Raw genomic sequence first — 24,546 nt, 5'->3', positions numbered from 1 at the left:
AATAAATGGTCTCCAGACAATGTAAGCATAAATCCATGTACCCAGTTTGAAGCTTTTAAACACTTCTGCAGTACAGAAATTACACAGCTTCTTTAGGACAATTTTAAGCACAACTTTCCTGCTTAAGTTCTGACACTAGTATTACGTACTTCCTTTAATTTTAAATAGTTTTCATAGGACTTAAGAAAAGAATTCATAAGAACTTTATAATTCATCAGTGCCCTGCTGTATGGGCATTCAGGGACAAAAATGTTTTGCCTTGTAGATAACTGAATTTGTCTGTAGTACCTAAAGCAGTCATAAACAAAAATTGCTACAAAGAAATCAGATTTTAAATCCTTGCGTAATTTTAAGTCGGATTTTCATTCAACAGCCATTGAGGATATACTGCGGTCTAAGCCTTAATACCACAGGGTTTTTTTTAGGCAAACAGTTCTTTTCACATCAGTGAAGATATTCAAAATATGCAATCATTAAATCTGCATTCACTAATAACATAACTGCATTTCAAAGGTGGTATTATTCAGCCTTTCCCCCCAAAATATACTTGAAGGCACCAGTATATGAACTATTGGCCTGTAAAATTTCAGTTCTTAAAAGAGCCATTAAGCTTGAAGTCGTGTCTGAAATTTCTATTTCTTCTCTGCACTCCTTCTTGAAGACCAACAAGCAGCTTTCCCTGTCCCAAACTTCATAAACAAATTAAAAACCAGACCCCAAACAAAACATCCAGTCCAAGTCCCATAGGAACTGTGCTCGCTGAGCCTCAGCTTGGACTGACCTTCCACGGCCAAGTTACAAACCCCTGAAAATAGGGGGGGAAGGGAGAAAACCCAAACCTGACAGAATCCTAACTATAGGAGCACTGTTTGTGCCACTATAAGAAGAACTGAGGTAACGGTAGTGAGTTGTTTCTAGTTTGCTATGTTACACAGACTTTCCAATGAGTATTACCTCAACATTTAAAAAAAAAACAAAAAAACAAAACAAAAAACCCCAAAACAACACCCAAACCAAAAAAACCACACAACCAAGCAGCCCCCCCAACAGAAGAAAAATTAAGACAAGCTAGTGAGATAGGCATTATTAAAGGATCTTTACAGCTGACTTCTGCTTTTTAAATTAATATAAAGGAATCAGATTCTGGTTGTACTATTGTTTAATGTAGAAATGAAGCATCACAAAAAAGACCTGTTGTGCTTTTTGGCATTTTCCGCTGACCCCTGCAAACTGTACAATAAGTTGTGTTCTCCAGAAACATAAAATGGAACTGGATTGTAATACAAAACTGTTAACTGGTATAAACAAGTTACTGCCTCAATTATTAGAGTAAGCCCATTCAAAAAGGAAAAAAAGATGGCTGCAGCAAATAGTTAAGCGTTTCTAGTTTGCGCTTGTGGCATCGACATTAATACTTGTATAAGCTTACTAGGTAAAGACATGCCATCGCAACTGCTAAAGAACGTTCACTTCCTAGTTTTGTATCTATTACATGAATATAATTTTGCAGTGATCATACATCTAAATGAAATAATCCTACTGTAAAAGTGAATGCAGGGGCAGAAATATTAAATTAAAGCCACTGGTCCAAAAACTGTTTCTAGCAGGCTGGTCCACTTTTGATTTTCCTGGTCCTGTTCAGAAGATTAGCACTCTTGGTTGGTACCACAGAAAACTAAGATTGCTGGTCTACTGGATCTTCTATCACTTACAGATGAACACTGGTCCAGTTCAGGATATTAAAAACAACATACGGTGGTCACTTGCTTAACAACCTATCGTGGTTCACAAAGAGTACGTTGCTCTCCAAAGTGGCTCTGTGCCACTTTTCTTCATAAGGCAGCAGCCAAGGCTAGGGCATTCTCCCTTTTCTTGATATTTACCATTAGCTTTGCTACAATGCATACAGCAGAAAGACCCTTCTCGTATAGCTTCTTATAGTACAGCGTTTATTCTTTCTATAGATCAGAAGAAAGCTCTTGATGAAACCTTCCATTCATAATAAGAATGCAACTCTTTTGAACTCAAACAGTTTTATTTAATGTTTTCTTGCAGACTTTCTGCAAAGTAGCTTCTTTTGAAAGAAGAGAGAAAGAACGGGTTTTCAGGAATACCAAGTTAAAAATGTGAGCCGAACTAAACATGCCATACACATGCTGATAAGAATTTAACACACATTCATCCGTATGGGCACTCTTCAGTAGACTGGACCAGTGTTTCAATGCAAATTCCAGCCCCCAGAGAACTACATGGTTTAGATTTCACAGTATGACTTTTCCCCCTGTAACCTGGGGGAAAAAACCTTAACTGGTTAATTGACCGAGTTCTTAGCTACTCTGTCCATCAACATTCTGAGACATCAGAAAAGACTGGACCACTTCTTCAGTGGATTGAGGGCTGGTGCTTACGTCCTCCAGAGCATCTGTAACTGAGAACTGTCGATCCCGCAACCGGTTCCAATTGGCCAAAATATTGTGGTATTCAAAAACTTTCTCATAATTGCCAATGGAATTGTACAGTTTAATGAGACCTCTGTAATCATATTCAAGTCCACTGTATCCTTCACCAAAAAGCTTCTTTCCTAAAGAAATCCAAAAGAAAACAAAATTTAAGAGGTAATCCACCCATACGTCACATCTTATTTCTCATGTCTTTTTTACCAACAACACGAACCTTTCTGTTATGGCAGATCATCACGTTTTTGTTATGGTAAATCAAGAACACCAGCAACATGCAAGCTTCCTGGATGATGGTTCGACTTCTATCTACCTTTAAGGGTATAGTAACTTGTCCTCAGGGACTCCACAATCAGATCATTAATTGTACTATAGCTTTACACGCATAAAAATCTACCAGTTGTATAAAAAACGTGGTCATTTTGTGTCCCAATTTCACTTTGAATTCAATTTAAAAAGTGAAGTTGTTTTTCAATTTTCTCCTTTAAAATCATGAATTTTTCTGTAACGCACTGTACATAACTGTATGAAGTAAGACTATCTTACTACATGCTACAGCATGGCCCAAAGATACACTTGATTTGGAATTATAAGTTCACTGCAAATGATAATGGGCAAGAAAAATATTTAATGAGAGCATAGTTAGGCTGACAAGCACAATAGTTTTTCCATTTCTTTCAAAATTTAACTACACTCTGCACTTAAACTCTAGCCACAACTCCAAAAATGTAGTCTAAAGACTAATACCCAAGCTTTTCATTAGTCAGTTTCCAGATGCTTTCAAGAGTCAAAGTTCTGATGGAGCACTGAAAATAACACAATTCCAGAATTCAGTCCCCAGGAGAACATTCAAGAAAAAGCATTATATTTAGATTGAAAACACATACACAATAAACATCTTGCATTTCGTTAAGTTCTTTACTAAAAAATTCAAGATGCTTTTTAAGAATGTTTCCTTAGTATTGCAACTGCTATGAAGTAACGCATTTTAAGAATTACCTACCAATTGCTATGGATCGCAAATAAAGCTTTTCAGCATTTTCATATTGATTCATATCATAGTTATAGAGAGAAGCTAGATGACCCACAGACAGGGCAACTTCATAATCTTCTTGACCTAGAAGCTGCTCCTTAATCTGAATTGCCTTGATGTGCATTTCTTCTGCTTCCTATGAGGATCAAATTCACACAGGTCAGTCAGACACCACTCCCCATGCCATAAAGAGAGGAAGAAAAGGAAGGTTTAAAGAAATGTAACGATGTAGTGGCTAAACAGTCTGTAGTACTTTACAAAAGGCAAAAAGTAAGAAAGCCAAAACCAAATCAAGTTCTCCAAATTCTTAGTTAGGTGGATCAGCAAATAGTACCACTTTTTCCGTCATCAAAATTGCTGTCACCCTGCCTCTGAAGGCATTGTGCATCTTAACAGATGATTTCTGCACAAAGCTTTGGAGAGAAGAATTATGAAATACAAGTTTTCCAACCATAAAACTACCAACTGAAGTCATGAATTGCAGACATTGAAAATCATCATTTGTTGTGACAGATTTGTAGATGTCTTGCAGATTTCAAGTCAAGACCTCAACATCAAGATAATCTTACCTTAAACTTTCGCATGGACTGATACAGTCTTCCAAGGTTGCCATAGTGTTTTGCTGTTTGTACATTAAACTCCCCAAAGGCTTTTTTAGCTAACTGGAGTGAAGACAGATGTAAGTCATGAGCTTCCTGAAGTAACCTCTGCTCAGTTTCTTTGTTGTGACAGTCTATTGCAATCTCCTCCAGGATAAGTGCTGAATATAGGAGAGAAAAACCAACGTTACTGCGTTCCAAACACAAAGAGGTGTTAACTGCAGGTAGCAGAAAGCTACCTACCCAGGGCACCTCGGGAGACATCTAATCAGGCTTTGTATTTATTACAAACTGTTTTCAAACAGGAAGGACCAGGTATCAAGCTTCCAATGTGTATTTTTATATTCTGTATTTTTACTTTCCCCCTGTCCCCACCAAAAAAAAGGTGTTCTGGCTAAGTTTTAAATATTTTTTTTTTTTTTTGTATTTTACAAGTGTGTTGACAGAGAACACTGAGGACTGCAGAGAATATTCTGGAGTGAGCTCCATTAGAAAAAGACAACTCAAGTTACATTGCCTCTGTTACGGAACAGGATAAACATATCTGAATGACCAATTCCAAACTGTCCCAATAATGCAATTAAGGGTACTACCTTTAACTCTCTTTGAAGATGCCAAGAGAAGATGGTCTTCTGGGAGAATGTGAGTTATAATGCCAATAGCACGTTCAGCATGGAATCTGAAAGAGTTTAAATTAAAAATTCAAGACACATATATGTAAGTTCACAGCTCACTGATAAAATATTAGAAACATTTATGCATAAACAGATGCATTTAAATTCTAATTGGAAAGTCTGCATCATTTAAGAACGTTTTTCTCCATTTATAGTACTAAATTTGCTGCCAGTACCTCAAACAATTGTACTCACAGTGCGTTGTCAAATTTTCCAGAGCTGTACTGGTGAACATATGAAGAGTAAGCCAAGTCTTCATGAGCTGTAGCTACATGTATGTTTTTACCTCCAAATACTGACTGCCGGATATCAAGAGCTGTCTGAAAGTGACAAGAACACCATTTCATCAGTTAATAGAGAAAAAAACCCCAAATGAATCTCTCTCATTGTTAAAAAGCGGGGGGGGGGAAATCTACTGGCTCCGAAATTCTGTAGGCCTATACCTACATACTTGAGGCATTAAATATATAAAAGCCACTTAAGAGTCAGGGATAAAAAAAAAACCAACACAAACCCACATAGTTGGGGGTGTTTTGGTGTTTTTTAAATAACAAGCATTACAGTAATTAAATCAATTATTATCTACCTCTATGAATTAACTGCAAGTGAGTTTCAGTAGAAACATTTGAAAGATTATGAATATCAAGAGAAATTGAAGACAGGCGTTTAGCCTTGCTGCATACCTGATAGATTGCAACAGATTGGCAAATATTGTCTACGTTAAGCAAGTAAAATCCATAGTCTAGTAGCGTATCAGAATATTTGGGGTGCTTGGCTCCAAAATGCTCCCTGTAGAAACATACTTATATTACAAATTGAGGAAAGTTAAGCATAATTTTAAAAGGGTTTTTTTTGGAACGCTACTTACCGAGCAAGGTATACCGCATGTTTTATCAGCTGTTCAGCCTTCTTAAATTCACGTTTTACAACACAAGCCTAAACAAGTTGAAATGAAGCATGTGAAGAGGTGTATGCTCAGAACTCATCTCCTCCAGATACTGATGCATTTGCTAACAACTATTTTCAATTTCAAAATATCATTGTGGTTACTAAAGGACTTCTCAGTTATTTAAGAAAAGGTTCACAGAGAACATTAATAAACTTGTATTTGATTTTGCCATATATGCCTAAAGGGCTAGTACTGTACCCAGTCTAGACCAAACAGCTGAACAGACCACCTTTTTATGGAATGCTCTCCAGTTAATTTTGTTGTGATGTTCGTTTGAACAGCTGTAACTCAGTTTCAGAAAGAAAAAAACAAAACCCCCACAGGTCTGAGACTGAGGTGGACCAACTAAACACAAATAACAAACCGTAAGGCTCCTCATCTGTTCTTGGTAGCAGTTTAGTTACAAAAGAAATATGAAAGATTTTAAACTCACCTTTGAAGCTTGTCGTAAAACATCCACTACTACTTTTACAGGCAGGCCAACCGTGATCTCCTTCATAGCTTCTATGCACCATTTATAAGCCTGTTGAACAAAGAGTTTCCAACATACTGAAGCTGGAACTTCACTACGTTGCAACATTTAGAAAAATATTACTTGGCTCTGAAGAACATACTGGACATTTACATTACACAATTTAAAAAATACTGTTTAATTGCTTATGTGTAATAAAACTGGTTCAGTTATGTCTTAAAAGACAGACTTAAAAAGTGCTCTTAAGGTTAATACCAAATGTGTAAGTTAAGTATTTTATACTAACCTAAGGCATGTATTATCACAATTACTTTTATAGGCAAAAAAAGGTTATTTTATCATCTTTAAGTAATCCTCACAATTCCTATTGTGTAGGACAACTTCCTGGTAAGTGTACTTAGGAGCTAAAGGAAAACTGCAGTTTATACAGCAGTTCCACTTAAGGCACAGTTTTTATATAAATAAGTGCAAATAATTGTTACCTGTGTTCTGCTGTTGATTTTTACCTATTAAAATAAGCTTTTTATAATATTTCACTTACAGATGACCAACACATACTACCATTCTATCATGCATCATTTCTTCATGTTGGTCAAAGTACCGTTAAGAGCTTGTAGACTAACTAAGAACAATACATAAGAAATAAAGTCAATAAATCAAGTATTCCTCTCGTACTGCCACACAGGTACCAAAAAAGATCAGGAACTCCAGCTAGAAAGATAACGTGAATAATGAGCCAGTCATGGAACATCCTAGCACGTTTCATAACCAGTTTTCTGAAGGAAAACAAAAACAAAATCCCACTCACCTCATCATAGTGGCTCTTGGCAAAAAGCAGCGCACACAGCTCCCCATAGAGTGCTGCTTTGTTTGCTTGCTGACCATGTTTTGCAAGTTTGTCCATGTAAGACTGAGCGAGTTTGAATGTTTCTTCTCCCAAGTGATATTTACAGTTACCATTTCGAACATGCAGCAACCTTAGGAAGATGTAAAGAGTTCTTCTAAATGGCGTCTGAATAAACCATTTTGATATACAGCAGTAGCATGGATCTACAATTTGGTATTATACTTACAATAGAACTGGGCTGTCATCCCAACAAAATTGCACTGTCTGAATCCAGTAACACAGAAGAACTATTTACAGAGTATTGTTTCAGTACACCATGCTTTGTCTCTTGCACGGCAAGAATTTTTACTGTTGGAGAGGTCAAATGATTTTACATATTGATGCAGTTTTACATATCCAATGCTTGAACCGCTTTGGTGTGGTGGCTTTGTGTTTTATTTTTCATAAAATCCATTCTTCTCAACACTGATAAAATTCCATTTCCAAACCCCTGCAATATACAGTATTAAGTCCCTTCTGCCTCCTTTCCAAAGTATGGTAAACTGAAACAGACACTGAGTAAGTACAGACATAGCTGGTTTTCATGCATCTCTCCACTTTTTCCTCAAACCTTAAGTAGCACAGTGCTTCACAAGTGGGCATTTTTTGTTTTGGGGGTTTAGGGGTGTGGAGAAGGGGGGTGTCTTCACAACAGATTCAATCACGTCCATTCGCCATGATATCCAGCACCGACTTAGCACCACCAGAAAAGACTACTTTGATGACCCACTTCACAGCAACTCTAAAAAAAAAACCTCTCCCCCCGCCTTGCCCCATCTCCTAACCCGCTGCCTTTCCACCTGAAGGATTAACAGAAGCTTCATGAAACAACAGCCAAATGCGGACAATAAAACACAGCGCTATTGAAACATACGCTTGTTTCTCTAGAGAAGTAACAATTTCAGCTTCTGGCATCTATTTGAAACGAAAGTAAAGAATTTTTTTCATTAGTGTAGGCTGAGGCTTATTTACTTTAAAGAGATACATTAGAAATGTGTGTGTTATCATATTCCAAGCCTAAAGGGCAGAATTGTATTCCCAGCCATTGCAGGCTAAGAAGAGACAGCTGTTCCTTCTCTTTGGCAAATGCCTGTCATTTAGCATAAGTGAAATTTTTGTAAACTAACCTCCATTGTCCCTCCTGGAAATCTGTTACTAGACAATGAGTAACAGAAATTGAAAAACATCAGGCAAGCCTTTGAAAATCAGGAGGACAACATAACACAGGAAGAGAAATATACAAAGTGAAGTGAAGCAGAACATAATGCTGTATTGCAAAAAGGCTAAAACTCTGAAAATGTGAACTAATATATAGGTACAGCATTTGATACCTTTTATGATACATTACAATAGATCTTCCAATAAACTGTTAAGGGACAAGGAAGGAACAGTGAGGTTTTTGATCAAAGGTTTCTCTTCTCTAAACCTGTTTCCTGTTACCATTTACTCTGAGTGGAGATTTAAGTTACTGTAGCCATGCCTCCTGCAATTGCAAAGTAATACATCTAAGTTTGCCCTGTAAATTCAGCCTGCCTTTAACCTAGCCTCTTCCTATACTTTACTATTGAAATGTATCATGAAACTCAAACGCTAATAAGAAAGGAAATAAAGTTCAGATTTTCACAAGGGAGTGGCAGGCAAGCACCCAGCAGATGTGTATTAGCCACGCAAAGAGAAGATCAAAAGAAAAGACCTTCAAAAAGCCCCTGAAACAAGCTACATAAACAAACACAAGCTCTCCAACAGGGCTCAAGAACAGAAAGAAAAAAGCAACAGCCACATTGTTCCTTAAATAAGGTCCAAGAACTAAACATGATGTAGAAATGCATTGTGTTCTTGGTCACAGGCAGCAGAAAACTATCTAACACTCAAGCAACAAGAGACAGGAATTTTAAAGAAACTAGAGAGAAAAACTAAGCAATTACAGTTTCCCTAAAGAAGGAAACTATACACCATGCAATTGGGAGCTGCTATGCAACATCAAAAATATGAAGCCCAAATCCCATGTAATGGTATAAGCCAGTAGGGATAGTACTGCAATTTAGATAAGCGCCTGGGAAAGATAATATCCAGTATCTGAATGCCCCAGTGGCAGTGTCTAAAAACAAAGAAATTGACCAAAAAACCCGACCTAAACCTAACCCAATCCTCTAGGATAAGCGGAGTTTATGTGATCCAGTTTTGAGTAACAAAAAATCCTTCATTAATCCAAAGGAATTTTAGAAGATAAAGCCAAGAGGAAGAAAAAATGCCTTAGGACGTTTATGCTAATAGCTATGAACCTCCTTTGATGTCTGCACTAACAGCTTCTGGGGAATAGCCTACCCCCCCTCCCCCAACAAAATCATTCTCTAAGAGCATACAAACGTAGTAAATGCAATGTTACACAGCAGCTTAGGAAGTTTAAAAACATCAGAGAAAACCCCAAGAATCAGCAAAATGTGAAACAATGAAGTGGGAGAACCACGTATTTGTATTATGTATTTGTGCCTTATTGTTTAACATATAATAATGAGAGAAAGCAAACCAAAAGGAGCACAACACATGCAGGAAAGCACCATATGAGCTTGTAGAAATCTGAAGTCTTGGCATTTTCTAAAGTTACTCCATATAATTTACTATTGCTAGTACAAAGAAACACCAAATTATGTCTAAATAACAGAAAACTTCACGTTTTTAAACTGCATTCTGTTAATAATGCGATGTATTAATTACAGAGATTAATTACAGAGTAACTCCCAGAGATTAGACTTCGTAGTTTTTAGAATAAGAGCAGCCACTTTTTAAAGAGTGACGTATTTGCAAAAGCTGGACTTAAATTTTGTTCTCTTAAAACTCCACCTAACCCCAGCAGAAGCACGGGTTAAGAACAAGACATTCTACAGTAGGGATTAGATGGTAACAACAAAAAGTTTGTATCTTACTGCCTCGTGACTTCGAAGCTGAGTACAATTACTGCTCTCTCCCACAAGAAGGTGTTTAGATTTTACATACTTAGCACTTCAGAAAGCGTTCCAAATTCTTTCTATTTGATACACTTCCAAATAAACGATGCTGTTATTTGATTGTTTGGGAGATGCCTGAACATACAGCAATGTCTCCTCATTCACACTCTTGCTCAGAAGGACTTAATGTTACATGCAGGCCATCAGCTTTCACAACAAGAACAACGGCTGTCCCTGCCCAAAGAGAATTAACATCTCCACTTCAGAAGAGTTCATTCTAACATAGGATGTTTTTTCTAGCACAAAATGAAAATCTTCTTTCCACAACTGTGTGGGCTGTACGCTGTTGTCCAGAGAGAGTTACCTTTTTTCCCTTTCTTTACCTTCTTTTCTTTTTTTCTATTTGGAGAAGGGGAGGGAGTTTATTTTTTAAGGCAACTTCTCCAGCTTGCCAAACAGCCCGATACAACTAGGAAACTTTTTTAAGATTAATTAGAAGGCAAAGGACCCAGTACTAACAGTGGTACCATATCCATCATTCCCCAGTTCTAGGAAGGTGTGTATGTGTGCCCAGTCTTCTCCTGGCATCATCTTATTTCTGGAATGAAAGCCAGTCGTAGCTGGCAGGGCAGAACAAGGCAGAGCAGCAACTGTTGCCATGGCCCTCCGGTTGGCACAGAAAATAAGCAGTTACTGGCAAAGCCTATTCACTCTTCGTATTTGTCCAACCATAAACAACATGCAGGGCTTTTTTTGGAGCAGTTTTCCAAAACAAGTTTTGCCCTATATTCAGATAAATACAGTACATACTTTGTTGTTCATTACAGCAGCTAAAAAAATAAAAACAATCCTATTTTAACTATGCGCTTGAATACCTGTGTGCTAGTGAGCATACCTTGTAGCACACAGAAGAGGTCAGTCGTGGTGTTACCAATGAAAACAACCTGGCTACTTGCTGCAGACTGCATCAGTATAGCACACATCTAGATACACAGACGTAAGAGCAGAGCAACTAAAAACTAAAAGTGATAATCTTGGAGGCCTCTGTCAATGGAATTTGAATCTCAACAGACCCCACTACAGGCCTTGAGAAACAAGGCAGGTACAAAACCCAAATGCCTCCTAAAAGCAAAAATACTTTTCCAAATGTTTAAGCTGTGGCTGAAGGTGTCCACAAGAACTGGACGTATAGATATTTACCTAATCACATAGTTAGGCAGCTCAGCATGGAGCAAGAGAACTCACTGGATCTGGAACCAGGAAAGGTATGTTTTCCTTTTATTTCTGCTCAACTACATTTAACGATATGTGTTTGGATTTGGCAAACTCTTCTTGTAGTAAATATAATTTCAGCAAACACCAACAAATAACATTCCTTCACATGCAAAAAACTTTGAAAAGAAACCAAGGTGCTGGACCACTCTTACTGTCCAGCACCAATGATATATTATGCAGAATGGCAAAACGGCGTTTCTTTTTCCATTGAACTGTGCTGCTAGTTTACAAGTTGAAAACCCAGGGATTAGTGTAAAACAAGCACCTTCTCATATTCAGCTCTAGCCAGGAAAGTATTCTGGTGCAGCAGAATACTGAAGGGAGGATCTGAAGCTTGATGGCTCCAAGGCAGTTGGTAACATATGTGTATTTCCCAGTAAAACATACAGGAATTAAAGGTGAGCTCACCTTACACAACATTCTACGGCACGAAACCAGTGAAGGATTTCATCATGAAGGGTGCATAACTGAAGGCAGGAAAGAAATACCTTCTCAGCATCACTGTACCAGCCTGCATCTGATAGGAACCCCCCTGGGGGGAAAAAAAAAAAAAAAAAAAAAAAAAAAAAAAAAAAAAAAATCAAGAACAAACAGAAATTTAAACAGCAAAACACCTTTTTAAGAGAAAAAGGGCTTGCTCAAGTCTTTTAAGAAGACTACTTATTTCATAGAACTGCATACTACATATGGGAATCCTGTCAAGGTTGAACCCTCCAGTCCCAAATTGCGAAGGATGAAATATAAGAGTAGAAGAATTTTCCTTCAGTTGAGGATGACTTTTTGGTATTACATAGTTTTCCTACAGTTTTCTGTCAAGAAATACTTACCAATACTAGAATTATGCAAAGTCTTAATGTTAAGCATCACATCTGCAAACAAATTTTAAATCTAAAACATTTGAAATAGCAAAGATAAGCCTATATATTCTTAGATATTAAAATCCAGTATCTTTTTCTTAAGACACCAAGTAGTTTTCTAAAACATTCCAAAACCACACATGTCATTTAAAAAGAAATCACAGACATTAACATGAAAAAAAATTAGCATTAGGTTAACTGAAGCTTGCATGAAAGAAAGTATCAACTTTTAACAGCCTATCATCACCAGTTACCTAAAACAAAACCAATCTGGATTGCTTTTTCTTTTACAGCAGAATCTGATTCTGCTATGTAGGAGCACCGTCTACTGAAAGAATATGCCAGTACAGAAGCAACTTTTACTCCATGGTCCATCAAAGCCTGAAAACAGTGATGAAGCAGATGTCTGAAACAAAAGAAAACAGAATTTGATTACACATGAAGTTTTTAAAACACTGCAGTCAGTTGGCTCTTGAGTGCCATGAATTCAAATGTGTAGTGATTCAGAGAAATAACTCCAACCCTCTCTCAAACCAAAACCAGATGAATACAAGCATAATTCTCAATCTCAAGGCTAATGGATTACAGTTGTTGGACTATCCAACAAATAAAGTGAGTGTACACAAAATTCTTTACAAAGGACACCCTCCAGTGTAACCAAAACACAAGCTACCCACACAGTATTAAAACTGGAAAACAACATTTTCAGCTAAAACTCTGAGGGGGGGAAGCCTCAAATCCACCCTCACCCCACAACTCCCACAGAAATTGTAGATAAATGAGCAGTGACGAACCCATTAACATCACACACATGCAAACAATGCGAGGGAGGTATGTCTAAAGACTCAAAGTTTATTCCCGTTACAAAGAATCTGATCTAAAAAAGTCAAGTTTTGAGCATAACACCACAAATTCGAATATTTAATGACAAGAACACTCTTTAAACTGGGGCAATCCTATCAGCTTGATTACCCTGCACTTAGGATTTGCTACAACAACAAGAAACAGGTACTTTGACTGCCATTGCTCAGGGACTAGCTGGGCATTGATCAGTTGCTGGTGAGCAACTGGGGTGTTTTGGGGTGTTTTGCATCACTTGTTTTTTTGTTTGTGCTCCCCCCCCCTTGTTGGGTTTTTTGTTGTTGTTGTTTTTTTTTAATTATTAAAATTGTCTTTATCTCAACCCATGAGTTTCCACACTTTTACCCTTCCAATTCTCTCCCCCATCCCACCAGAGGGGGGATGTGAGTGAGCGGCTGTGTGGTGCTGAGCTGCCTACTGGGGTTAAATCACAACAGACTGCATAGCAGTAACAAAGAAAGCACTTTGGGGACCAAGTACCACACTTGGTACATTTACACAGAAGTTCTGACTGCCTCTTTTTTTGTTTGTTTGTTTGTTTGGTTTTTTTTTTTGAGACAGAGAAAGAGACTTTGTAACTTAAAAGTTCATCTGTAAATCTGAAGAAATGGTTTTATGGTTAATAGATAGGCTAGTAAGACCAAGAAAATTAGAGACATCTTCCAAATTCAAAACCTAGATCAAGACGTAAGACCTGAAATGAGTATTATCAATATATTAAGATATTTACCTTTTATCTAAAGCTCGTAGCACCTTTGCAAAAACTTCTAGTTCACAAAATTCACTACCCAGCTGGCATAAGCGGCCCTGTTGGTAAAGCTGAAAGAAAAATATAAATTAACTTTAAAATTTAAGACTGAGTTCTTCTGGGAAATTTAGCTTGATAGTAAAGATGACTTACGATGAAATCTAGACTTCAAAGTATTGAAATACAGCAGACTAAGAAGTAATAGCTCCACTATCTCCATGCAGGAGCACAACTTCGGTGTTTAAAAACTGAGCACACAAGCTAGAAGAGCTCCACAGGTTTTTATCTATGAAAGTATTTTCAAGTATCTACTATGTCCACCTGCATCATAAAACACTGCAACACCTAAGCTAAAAAGCCAAGACAAAACCAAAAAACTCCTGAAGTTAGCAAGAAAATAGAATTAATAGCTTCGATACCAAATGCTTTGAAAACATTTTTTAAATGACACAGAATCTAGCATACAGCAGTGCAAACAGATTTTATATTACATATAAATATATAAATATCCCCCAAACCCACAAGCTCTGCAAGGGGTGACTCACCAATACGCACAGCTAAAGACAGGTAGAAACCCTGACCCCTTTAATACCTGAGCTTACACAAGTAATTCCTGTGTGAGTAAATGGGAAAACTCGAGGGAATCTGCTCACGCGTTTATTAAAAGCAATGGCTAGTTTTATGCCCAAACTGATTTGTGTCTGCAGAAAAGCAAATACATCAGTTGCCTTGTTCATAAAAAACAAACCATGGAGACAGTTCTTTATGCAATGCATAGTTAGGTTGCAGAACTATCTGCCACATTATGCTATAAATACTAAGAATTTACATAGGTACAAAAGCAACTGTACAAATATATATCAGAAAAGTCCATTGCAGGCTATTAATTCCTGGTATCTCAAAGCCCCTGACCCACAAATGACTGAAAGCAGGATATGCAACCTATGGAAGCACCACTATACACTTGCCATAGTCATATGTACCATCACCAGCCTCTGCTAGAGGCACAGTACTGCATCACGCAGGACTGTTGCCGTACAACTGCTGGTCATTTTAGGTGTTCTAGAAAAACGACACACACCCCACACTTTTTTTATTTACAAAAAAAGAAAAAATGTTTCTGTGAGGCAGTAAATCCATGGGGAAAAAGGGAGAAGCCAGTAGCTCATGTCTCGCAGGCACTTCTCTCTAGAAGCTGCATCTTTCAACACAGGCCGTTCAAGATCCATCTCTGTTCTTTTGCGGTATCTGTGCTATGCGATGCAGGGATCAGAAAACTGCGGTTTACTAGTAGGCACAAACCAGATTAGATGCTCGAGTTTCATGCCATCGTGAGCACACAGGTAAAGCACTGCTACGTTGCACTCTTAACACCTATTCAGAAACCCCTATTTTCTAGTTAAGATATTCAAACATACACTGTCCAAGATGGGCACATTCATACGTACAGCAAGGCTCTCTGTGCTGTCTAAGCAGGTTTTACAGCCATGAGGAACTTTGACATGAGGAGTGCAGCTACCCTTACTATGTAAGCAAAAGTAAGGCCAAGAGAACACATTATGTAGAGATGCTCAATTACAAACACAGATTTAATGAAAACGTTAATATTCCTCTCAGTTTTAATAATTTCTTAAAAAACATTTATTGATAAGCATCTTGTGCCTAGTTCACCTTTTTTCTCCACAAACACTGGAAGCAGATGAATTAGTATTCAAAACAAAGCAGGCAAGAACATCTCCTCCAGCCGGGAATTTAGTTTTAGTCAACTCTTCTTACAAAAGCACATGACACCAATTCTACAGCACAACAAGTTTGTTATTTTAACAACAGAACCTACAAAAAACAACTTCAAAAATACTTTGACCTAATAATGTCAATTGCCAGAAATGAATGTTTTCCTTTTAGTCATCTATTTCGCTGGGGGGGGAAGGAACTCTTTTAAAAAACAGTGCAAGTTTGCATGCAAAGTTACTCCGCAAATAAAACACTGCAATGTCCCTGTACTTCAAAGGGATTGCAGTTTCTTCTCAGGCTATATTCTCTCTGGCACTGAAAGAACATCTAGCCTGGTGTATTTAAAAACTACTGTCATGGTTAAGTGTTCTCATTTTCTTCAACACAGCTGTCTAATGGTAACTGTTCTATAAAAGCTAAAACATATTTTCCACAAACAAAAAAAAGGATGATTAAATCTTGCCTAGTATTCCATGCCTAAAACTGAAGGTGGACATCTTATCAATAGCTGATGATATAATTTCTGGAAGAAACTAAGACATATACCCAAACTATTTTACCATGATTTAAGACAATTGAAACTACTATCACATGTTCAACATTAGGTTTTCAACCAAGTACATTATCATTGCCTCTTATCACCTTGCAGTGCTAACTAAAAATCGCAGAGATTATTCTGATACTAGTTTACCAAATACTAACCACAGTATGACTTTTTAAAATTAATATATTTATGAGGTTACATAAACACAGCTTGTAACGTGCCCACTGTTACATGTGATTCTTGAATTGCTAACAAATAAATGCCCTAGTTGGGTGGGAGAGAGTGGGAAGGTCCCAAACTACACCCTCAATTTTGATATATCAGTTATTTCAGGCACATGTAAAATTTGGCTTATGGCCCAAAGGTCCAAGCCTGTTATCTGCACATCTCTCACCCCAATTCAAATGCTAACACTTGTACCATTCTGGCATGCAAAAAAACCCAACCTATTTTTCACTGGTATAACCAGAAATACAGTATCCTTGGGATGTTTACCACACTATTCGCCCCTTCCCTCAACATACTGGCAAACATTTTTAAGGAAAGAACTCAGCTTGAAGTCTCTTGAAACTGTTGTAGCTGTTACAGCAATATTTTCAAACAAAATTTGACATGGAAATAGTGAGTATACGTCAAACTGTGAAGCAATTCCAGAAGATTTAGTAACACTCATTTGTCCATTGAGAAGCAGTTGCAAGCACTGAAGAAATGGTTCTCTTGTTAAAGCTCCAGAGAGACAAAATTCCTGACCACAAGCCTTGCTACATAACACAAAAAACAAAACAAAATAGTGATTCAAGAAAAACATGCCCTGACAAGAATGGCAGAGGTTTGGACTTCTGAAGAACTATTCTTTTCTTAAGAAAGAAATGTCTTTTAGACACAAACTTAACAGAGATTTATTCTTCTTTAACTACAGGAAAATGAATAAAAGCCTACAATATGACTTCCAACTTCATCAGCTTACACTGACACATTAATTCTAGCACCGAAGACAGAAACCAAGGTGTAAGTTTAATATACAGGCGTACAATTACACACATGCACAATCAAACTGTTTTGCATAGCTGTGTGAAACCACCATGGTCCTCCTTCAGGATCTAAGGCTTAATATTTAGCTCATAGTACAACCACCTAAACATTCAAAAGCTGCATATAGTGGTGTCCCCAATTAAACATATTAATAACATTAACTTGTAACTTATCTGTTATTATATCATCATGCACATGTAATTCTATTAAAGTTCTTGTCAGATTTCTCTCTCTGGATAGATTAAGCTGAGCTCTAACTGCTTCCTAGCAAACCCCTGAAAATAAAGACAAAGATAAATTAAACTGCTAGCAAAAGCAAAGCTGTAACACAAGAGAAAAAGCCATACAATATTTATTTCCCCAGCATTCTGGGCTGTTTCGCTGTGTACAAGCACGAGAAAAAAGACTTTTTCTAAACCTAATGAAAAAATAATAAAAATAAAAAATAATTTTTTTAAGCAGCTGGAGATTAATTCTAACCAATTATAAAAGGACCTTCTAGAAGAGGAACTGTAGCATATGCAATTTGAAAAATATGCTCCTATTGCTCCAGTCTGGGAGAGGACTGAAAAATTAATATGGATATTTCAGTAAGCATTAAAGATACAAGATTTCCAAGAAGCTCCCCAGCATGTTTAGTAATGTCTGATAATGCAACGTGGAATATCATACCAAATTTGGGAAGGACTGTATGCTTGATCAACAAACATCAGTATTTGGGAAAAAAAGTTTGGCTGTAACCACAATCTTCCTTCCATACTTAATGAGGAAGAAAAAAGTTTCCTGAGAGTCAACAGTGCACTGAATCAATCTGTTGACAAATGACTCACTATAGATGGGGTAGAGGGGTGGGACAACAGCCTTAGAAAATAATCAGTTAGAAATTCAGGTACATTGGATTCTTTTAAATCTATTTAAAAACCATCTACAAAGCCTCCAGACAAGTGCTAGTTCTATTGGATACTGTTTAGGGCATTAAAAAAAGAAAACTGTACAGCTCTTCTTTGAAAACATACTGCCAATCACTAGGCTGATCTTCACGAACCTCAATCAAACATAACCAAGAAAAAAAACCCCAACCTCATTGAATAAGCCTAACTTCAGAGACAGCTTTTGTAGCCTACTGCTTTCACACACAGCATGCTTCTTCACATCTTCCCACTCACTCTGCTTTCTGCACCGTATCAGCAAAGTTTTTCATTTCACATCTATGCAGAGTCCAGCACAAGGGATACGAAGTCTCAGCCTTACAGTCACACACACATACGATTCTCCAAAGCAGTAAGTGGGTAAACCGAGTTTGCTTTGAAGTTAAATCAGTACAAAGGAAATGAAGTGGAAATAGGAATTATGGTTTCAGCTGGAGCTGAACACCTCTGTTCATGATGTGACCCTCATTATCTGAATTATGATGAGTTCTAGTCTCTAAGACTCAACAAGGAGACTGAAAAAAATGGGGAAGCTAGAGCATATCAGGTTAGAAAACATGCCCCATCATTAGAAGTTAAAAAAACCCAAACAACTGAGTAATAGGAGTTAGAAGAATGGTAAGCAATGGCAAGAAGTTTCAAACCAGTAAAGACATAACAAGGAAAGATGGTTCAGTTCTAATGTAAATTTAGACTATAGAAATAAGGCATGTGTTAAAATAAAGATTAGTAATAATAATTGGAAAAAAAACCATGAAGTGAAGATTCTCCTTCACTGCGAGGCTTTAATTTAAAAAGGTGATACAAGGAAAGGTGATAAAAGGATATGATTTAATTCAAGCAGTATTCAAGAAGGTCCTACTGCACACGCTACTCTGGAAGTCTAACTAGATGATCAGAATGGTAGTACATGTATGTGTGCACACATGCAGAAATCATGATCGCTTCCCACATATATATTTAATTTCTGACCCCCCAAAATACATCAGCATGAATGTAATTAAGTCTTTGTGAAGTCACACTGATCTGTCACAGCAGAAGCCCTACAAAATACAACCCATTCACTCTGGGATTTTCTGCCTCCCTCAAATACTGCTTGCTTATGACCTTGTTTGTACTCCTCCGGTCAGAAAACCTCAAAACTAAAGCAGCACTTCATTTCATGGGTAGTTTATCCTCTTCGCTCTCGTCAAATACCCAGGAGACTGAATCCTTGGGACAGGCTAGTTTTATCCTAATCTTACAGAAATTATGCTTATAACCATTCTTCATCGGTAAAAACAATCTCTACTACAATGCAGACAATGGACATTCTATTGCTTGTTATGAACAGTCAGCAAATTCCTGTTTATTCATTTTGTTTGGTTCAAAGAATACCTAGATGCGATACGAGAGCTTTTATTAGCCATGCTTTTTCTTTTTCGGATTGGCAGAATACAGTGAGGAGACATGATACTGCAGCTATGCTCATTACTATAGAAGTTGGAGCTATCATGGTCTAAACTCAAAATCTGGTATTTTGATTCACATCAAGGTAGGAGCACTTCAGAAGTTTTATCTACCACTTCAAAGAGAAAGCATGGTTACAACCTTTTGGATTTTGCCTAAAAAATTTAATGCAAAACAAGTTAGCATAGTGCAATTACTAAAGGTTACAGGTCTGCACTAACTAAAATAATGTCATCTCCAATTATTCTTGTGGTCAATGATCTCACCAGAAAACATTCAAAGAACACTGGACCCAAATGATTTTCAAGAAAAAAAATCAATGTAAAAAAAGAAAAACACACAATCCAGAAAAGACAATCCAAAAGTAAAATAAACATTGGGTGAAACTCCTTGTTAGCCAACGCGAACCCAAGACCAGCCTGCTAGTGCATAACTGCAACAAATACCTACAATAGAGAACTCTAAAACTAATGAAGCAGTTATCTCTTCAAATGCACCATGAGAACCAAAGAACTGAGATAATTACACATAATAGAACATAAAGCTGAAGCATGGGGGAAAGAACTGAATTGTGTGTAAGACAGTAACTGAACAGTCATCAGACTAGATAGAAATAAGATATTGAACTGTCAACAGAAACGAGATTCTTGACATGAACTCCCTCCCTCAAAACACTATGCTCTCCCCAGCAAACCACAAAATACAATAATTTGATTTTCCTTTTTTTTTTTTTCAGCACTTACAGTTTATTCCAGTTGTCACCTACAGAATTTTGGCATTTGCAAATGCTGCCTACCTGCCAGGCACGTCCTACTTTAACTGAGATCTAGTGTGTTTCTTACTTTGGATTCTAAAAGCTAGCCTCCCTCTCCCTCTTCCCCCCCAAAAAACAGCAAAGAGAACCCAACCAGTTTTACCAGGAGACAACACAACCAGGCTATACATAAACCCAGCCGAGACACAAAGGAAATAAAATACGGTAAGTGTGCACAATTCCCCCCCCCCCAGATGCAGGTGTTACTTGTAACAATACTAGTTATTAAGCTCTTCAAAATACAGCTGTGATTAATAAGACATTTAAATGTTTTTTAACACAAATGTAGACTTGAAAATTTCCAGAGGCTCTGCCTCTATTATTTTTCAAATAGTTGCAAGGAAAAGTCAAATGCCACTTGAAAAAAAATCCAGGAACACCCTGCTGGACCAGTATAGGTTTGTTTTACTGCAATCATGATTATTTGATATTGCCATTTTTTAAGCTTTAGTCAGTGTTTAAGAAAGCTACAGAAAGATAAATATGCTTAGTATTAGGAACCTGCCTGCTTCTGTCATCTTGCAGCAGAACATATTTCTTACTGAGTCCACAACAAAGAACATTCTGCAACTATCCCGGGTTTGATTCCTCATTGTTAAATGCAAATGCACAGGTTTATAAGGCACGTCCTAGACGTTAACAGTTGTGGAATATGTAGAATTAAAAGTAATTGGATTTGTTAAGGAATGGGAAATAAAGGCAATATATTACAACAATAGAGCCAAACACTGGATTAGAGGGTACCCTAGGGGAAAAAAACAAAGACCAAGACACTCTGCTAGCATTTTCCTCCCTTTTAAATAATAGCACATTGACTATCTCCGCTGTTGTAATAGTACCGTATCCTACCTATGTCTTCTTAATCAACGTGAACGGTTGGCAAACTGTGCAAGATTGGCAAATGTCAAGTTCAAGTTTTCATACCAAAGAATATGGTAAAAAAAGTCTTGCACAGCCACAGCCAATTAACATCTGTGTAGCAAAATAAAATCTGACTACTACCACCCTTTATTTTTTGCAAAAACAGTGGCACTTTCTCCAGTATCACAAACCATGATTAATACCTCAATAACAAACCATTACTTACAAGTTAGATGTGAAAGACTGGAAATATTTTTATTCCTTTTAATAATCACAGTAAGAAAGTGATTCTCTATCTTTTTCAAGGTCTAAATGCAAGTATATTCGTGCAAATCCTCAATTACACACTTTTCCTTAGCTGTCTTGAAAGAATAAGTACTATTCCATAGGATAATAACAACTGACACCCCCTCAACACAGCAGCAACAACCACCACTATGTAGTCAGAACAAAGATTTAAAAGTCGTCTAGTTTGTCTTACTTTAAAGACTGTTAGTGACTTTGGAAATTCTACTTCTGCTTTCAAGAACTTGATTGTCAGGATGTATTGACCATAGCTCACCAACCCAAAATGGTATTTAATATCCATTTGACTGAAAATAACTGTATCCAGAACCAAAACAGCAAACCAAGCACCATACACAAGATGGGAGGACTGTCCAAAGCTGTGATGCTGTCCTCATTTTAACCTAATTCAGCTATGTCATTTGTATTGCTGTAGCCATCCAAACACAGAAATCAAGAACCGCTTACTAAGTGCTGTATAGGTGCACAGAAAAACACACACACTGTTCCAAAAGGTTTGTAGTCTGGGCTAGGCTTCAGGGCACTCGCTGCAGGCAGACATCTCTGCATATAGAACACCATTTAGTAAGGGCTGAGGATTTCCTCTCAGCATCACATCCAAGGTTTAGGTACATTTACATATACACTAATTTGAATGTGACTAATGAAGAGGATAGGTTCTCCTACACAGAAAAAATATAACAAAAACCCCAAAGAGTGAAGACATGGAAGATTAGCCTACCATTGGCAGCAATGGCAAAACACTGGCTGCACTGTGTAGCCTAGTTTTATTTATTCTGTATGTGGACATTTCATAGATGTGTATTCATAAGAGGAATATAGGTGCACCTTACACATTTCAGATTATCAAATATTATCTTGTTGTAAAGTACAGAAATAATAGGAAAAGCAATGCAAATTACTATCATTAACAAAAGGTATACTGGCTAGCAATCAGTACAACAGAAACATTGAGGACGGGTACACAGCACATTTATTATCACCTGCCCAACAAGATGACATACCAGCACATACAAGTGCAACAAACAGATTAAAAAGTCCCTTTAGAAGTCAGATATACTGCTGGTTCTTTTCTCATTATGGAACAACTCCATATGAATCTGATTCAATGCAACCACTGAAGAGCGCTAATAAAAGGATAAGAAGTCAATGATCTATTAAGCTCACCTACAGATGAGTTTTTAAACAATCTGGGAATAATATATACTTGGGTATCTCCAGCCTTAGAAGGAGGTTTTGGTTTTATGCTTTTAAAAGCCACAGAGTACCATCTCTTCATCTGAATGAACATCAGGACAGGCAATGCCAAGAACGTCTATTTGTCAACAGTCATAACTACTAACAGTTAAAAATAAACCCCCAAATATTCTCCCACATCATTAGTTCCATATCTTTAGTCTTTATCTGATGATTGTCATATGTCAAGCACATCATTATCTGTGAGCATGCTCATATATGGTAGAACGGGCTTTCCACATTTCTCAACACATAAGGCAGACGAGTAACAGTTGGTATGTAGAAAAGGTACATGCCTGTTTCAATGCTGCAGAAACAATCTCCCTATCTCTGGTGAAGATTAACCCTCCTTATAAATACTATTACTCTATATATGTGATGGGCCACTACCCCTAGTTCATAAAGATTTGTCCAAAGAATCACCTCATTTAGCACATCCTAGATTTTTAAGAAATTTACTGCCAGAGGAAAGAAGTGTTATCCCCCATCTTAGGTTTGGGGTCTTTTTTAGATATTTTTTCTCTCCTGATGAATGCTCATTTCCAGCCGCTCCTGTACAGGGATGAAATGCCGATTTAGTGGACAATAGAAATTAATGGACCATCTCAGTGTACCTTTTACTCTTAACTCTGGATATTTTAGAGGCAGCTGAATAAGAAACAGCCCTTTCCTGAAAGAATGATTTAAGGCTAATAAACTACATCATTAAATGAGTCTCAATTCTTTTCATCTGGTTCCTACCAGATCATTAAAGAAGGTACAAGAGCATGGCAAACTCTCCTCCTTCTACCACTGACATCACCTTCTCCAATATATTAAAAAAAAAAAAAGGGAAAGGGAAAAAATATATTCCAACACAGGCAGCTCGGTCTCATCCTACCCTTACCCGTTCCCCGGCTCCAAAGGCGAGGAGGCATCTCCCCCCACCCGCGGGCCCTCACCCCACGGCCCCCAAGGACAGGCCCCTTCTCCCTGTCCTCGGCAACGGGGCTCCCCCCGCCATCCTCCCCCGACCCCCGAGCGTTTCACGGAGACCAAGCACCCAGGAGCGGAGGGGGAGAAGCCGCAGGCCCCCGGCCCGGCCCGAGCCTCTCCCCGGAGCCTCCTCTCCTTCAGCCGCAGCCCCGGCGGCCCCACACAGGCCCTCACACCCCCAGCCCGCCCTTCGGGCCCTACTCCGCACCGGCAGCCAAGCAGCTCCGGTGGAGGAAAGGGGGGGGACGAGGCCCTGCACCCCCTCAACCCCCGAGCCCCCCGGGGTGAGGCCCGGGGTAGGCCGGGAGCGGACCTGCCCTCCCTCCTCCTCCTCCTCCTCCTCCTCCGGCCCGCTTCTCCTTCCATCTCTCCCAAGGCCCGGGCCGGGCCCGGCCTCGCTCGGTCCCCCGCCGCCTCCCCCCGTACCTTGTAGTACACGTCGAACTGGATGTTCTCAGGCAACGAGCGGATATCCCGGCGCCGGGCCCGCCCGTAACTATCCACCACGGCCGAGATCGCCGTGTTATAGAGCGTCTCGGGCACCCACTCCAGCTCCACCGCCGCCATCTTGGGTGTGCGGAGCCGCCTTCCCCCCACACCCCCCCCGCCTGCTTGCCCGGCCCGCTCCACCTCCAGCGCCTCACGCCCCGGGGCTCCCGCCGCCTTGCCCGGGGAGGGAGAAGCGGCTGGATCGCCGGGGATGTGGGGATGACAGGGGAGAGATAGGAGGGAAGGGGGAGGGAATCACCCGCCTGCGCGAAAGCTCGAAAGAACGAACGCGGGGCGGAGGGGAGAGCCCGGGGGAGCGGAGAGCTGTGGGGGTACAGAGTTATAACGAGGGGGTGAGAGGAAATATGGGGGAGGAGGGTGTGGGGGGCGGGGGGAATTCCTACTGGCAGCGATAGGGAGGG

General features: G+C 38.7%; 1 protein-coding gene across 1 annotated transcript; it reads right to left on the bottom strand.

Annotated features, from left to right (window-relative positions):
• Nucleotides 1-1,144: 1,144 nt before the first annotated feature.
• On the bottom strand, nt 1,145-24,220 carry APPBP2 (amyloid beta precursor protein (cytoplasmic tail) binding protein 2). Its single transcript, XM_010573798.1, has 13 exons — nt 24,062-24,220; nt 13,738-13,826; nt 12,401-12,552; nt 11,698-11,821; nt 6,992-7,160; nt 6,145-6,234; nt 5,631-5,698; nt 5,446-5,551; nt 4,958-5,082; nt 4,682-4,767; nt 4,059-4,249; nt 3,460-3,625; nt 1,145-2,581 (listed from the first exon to the last, which is right to left on the bottom strand). Exons 1-13 carry the CDS (start codon nt 24,200-24,202, stop codon nt 2,328-2,330), a joined length of 1,761 nt encoding a protein of 586 aa, XP_010572100.1. The 5' UTR covers nt 24,203-24,220; the 3' UTR covers nt 1,145-2,327.
• Between the last annotated feature and the right edge of the window lie 326 nt (nt 24,221-24,546).

This window comes from Haliaeetus leucocephalus, unplaced genomic scaffold, assembly GCF_000737465.1.
Source record: "Haliaeetus leucocephalus isolate CR32 unplaced genomic scaffold, Haliaeetus_leucocephalus-4.0 Scaffold395, whole genome shotgun sequence".
Taxonomy (NCBI): Eukaryota; Metazoa; Chordata; class Aves; order Accipitriformes; family Accipitridae; genus Haliaeetus; species Haliaeetus leucocephalus.
The sequence above is the reverse complement of the archived record's forward strand: the minus strand, read 5'-3'. Positions and strand labels throughout refer to the sequence as shown.

Excerpts from the sequence above, each read along its gene's own strand:
- APPBP2 (XM_010573798.1), bottom strand. The coding sequence starts at position 24,202 with ATGGCGGCGGTGGAGCTGGAGTGGGTGCCCGAGACGCTCTATAACACG. Across the intron at positions 6,235-6,991 it reads CCAAGAGCCACTATGATGAG|GCTTATAAATGGTGCATAGA; the intron begins GTGAGTGGGATT and ends TTTGTTCAACAG. Across the intron at positions 3,626-4,058 it reads AGTCCATGCGAAAGTTTAAG|GAAGCAGAAGAAATGCACAT; the intron begins GTAAGATTATCT and ends TGATCCTCATAG.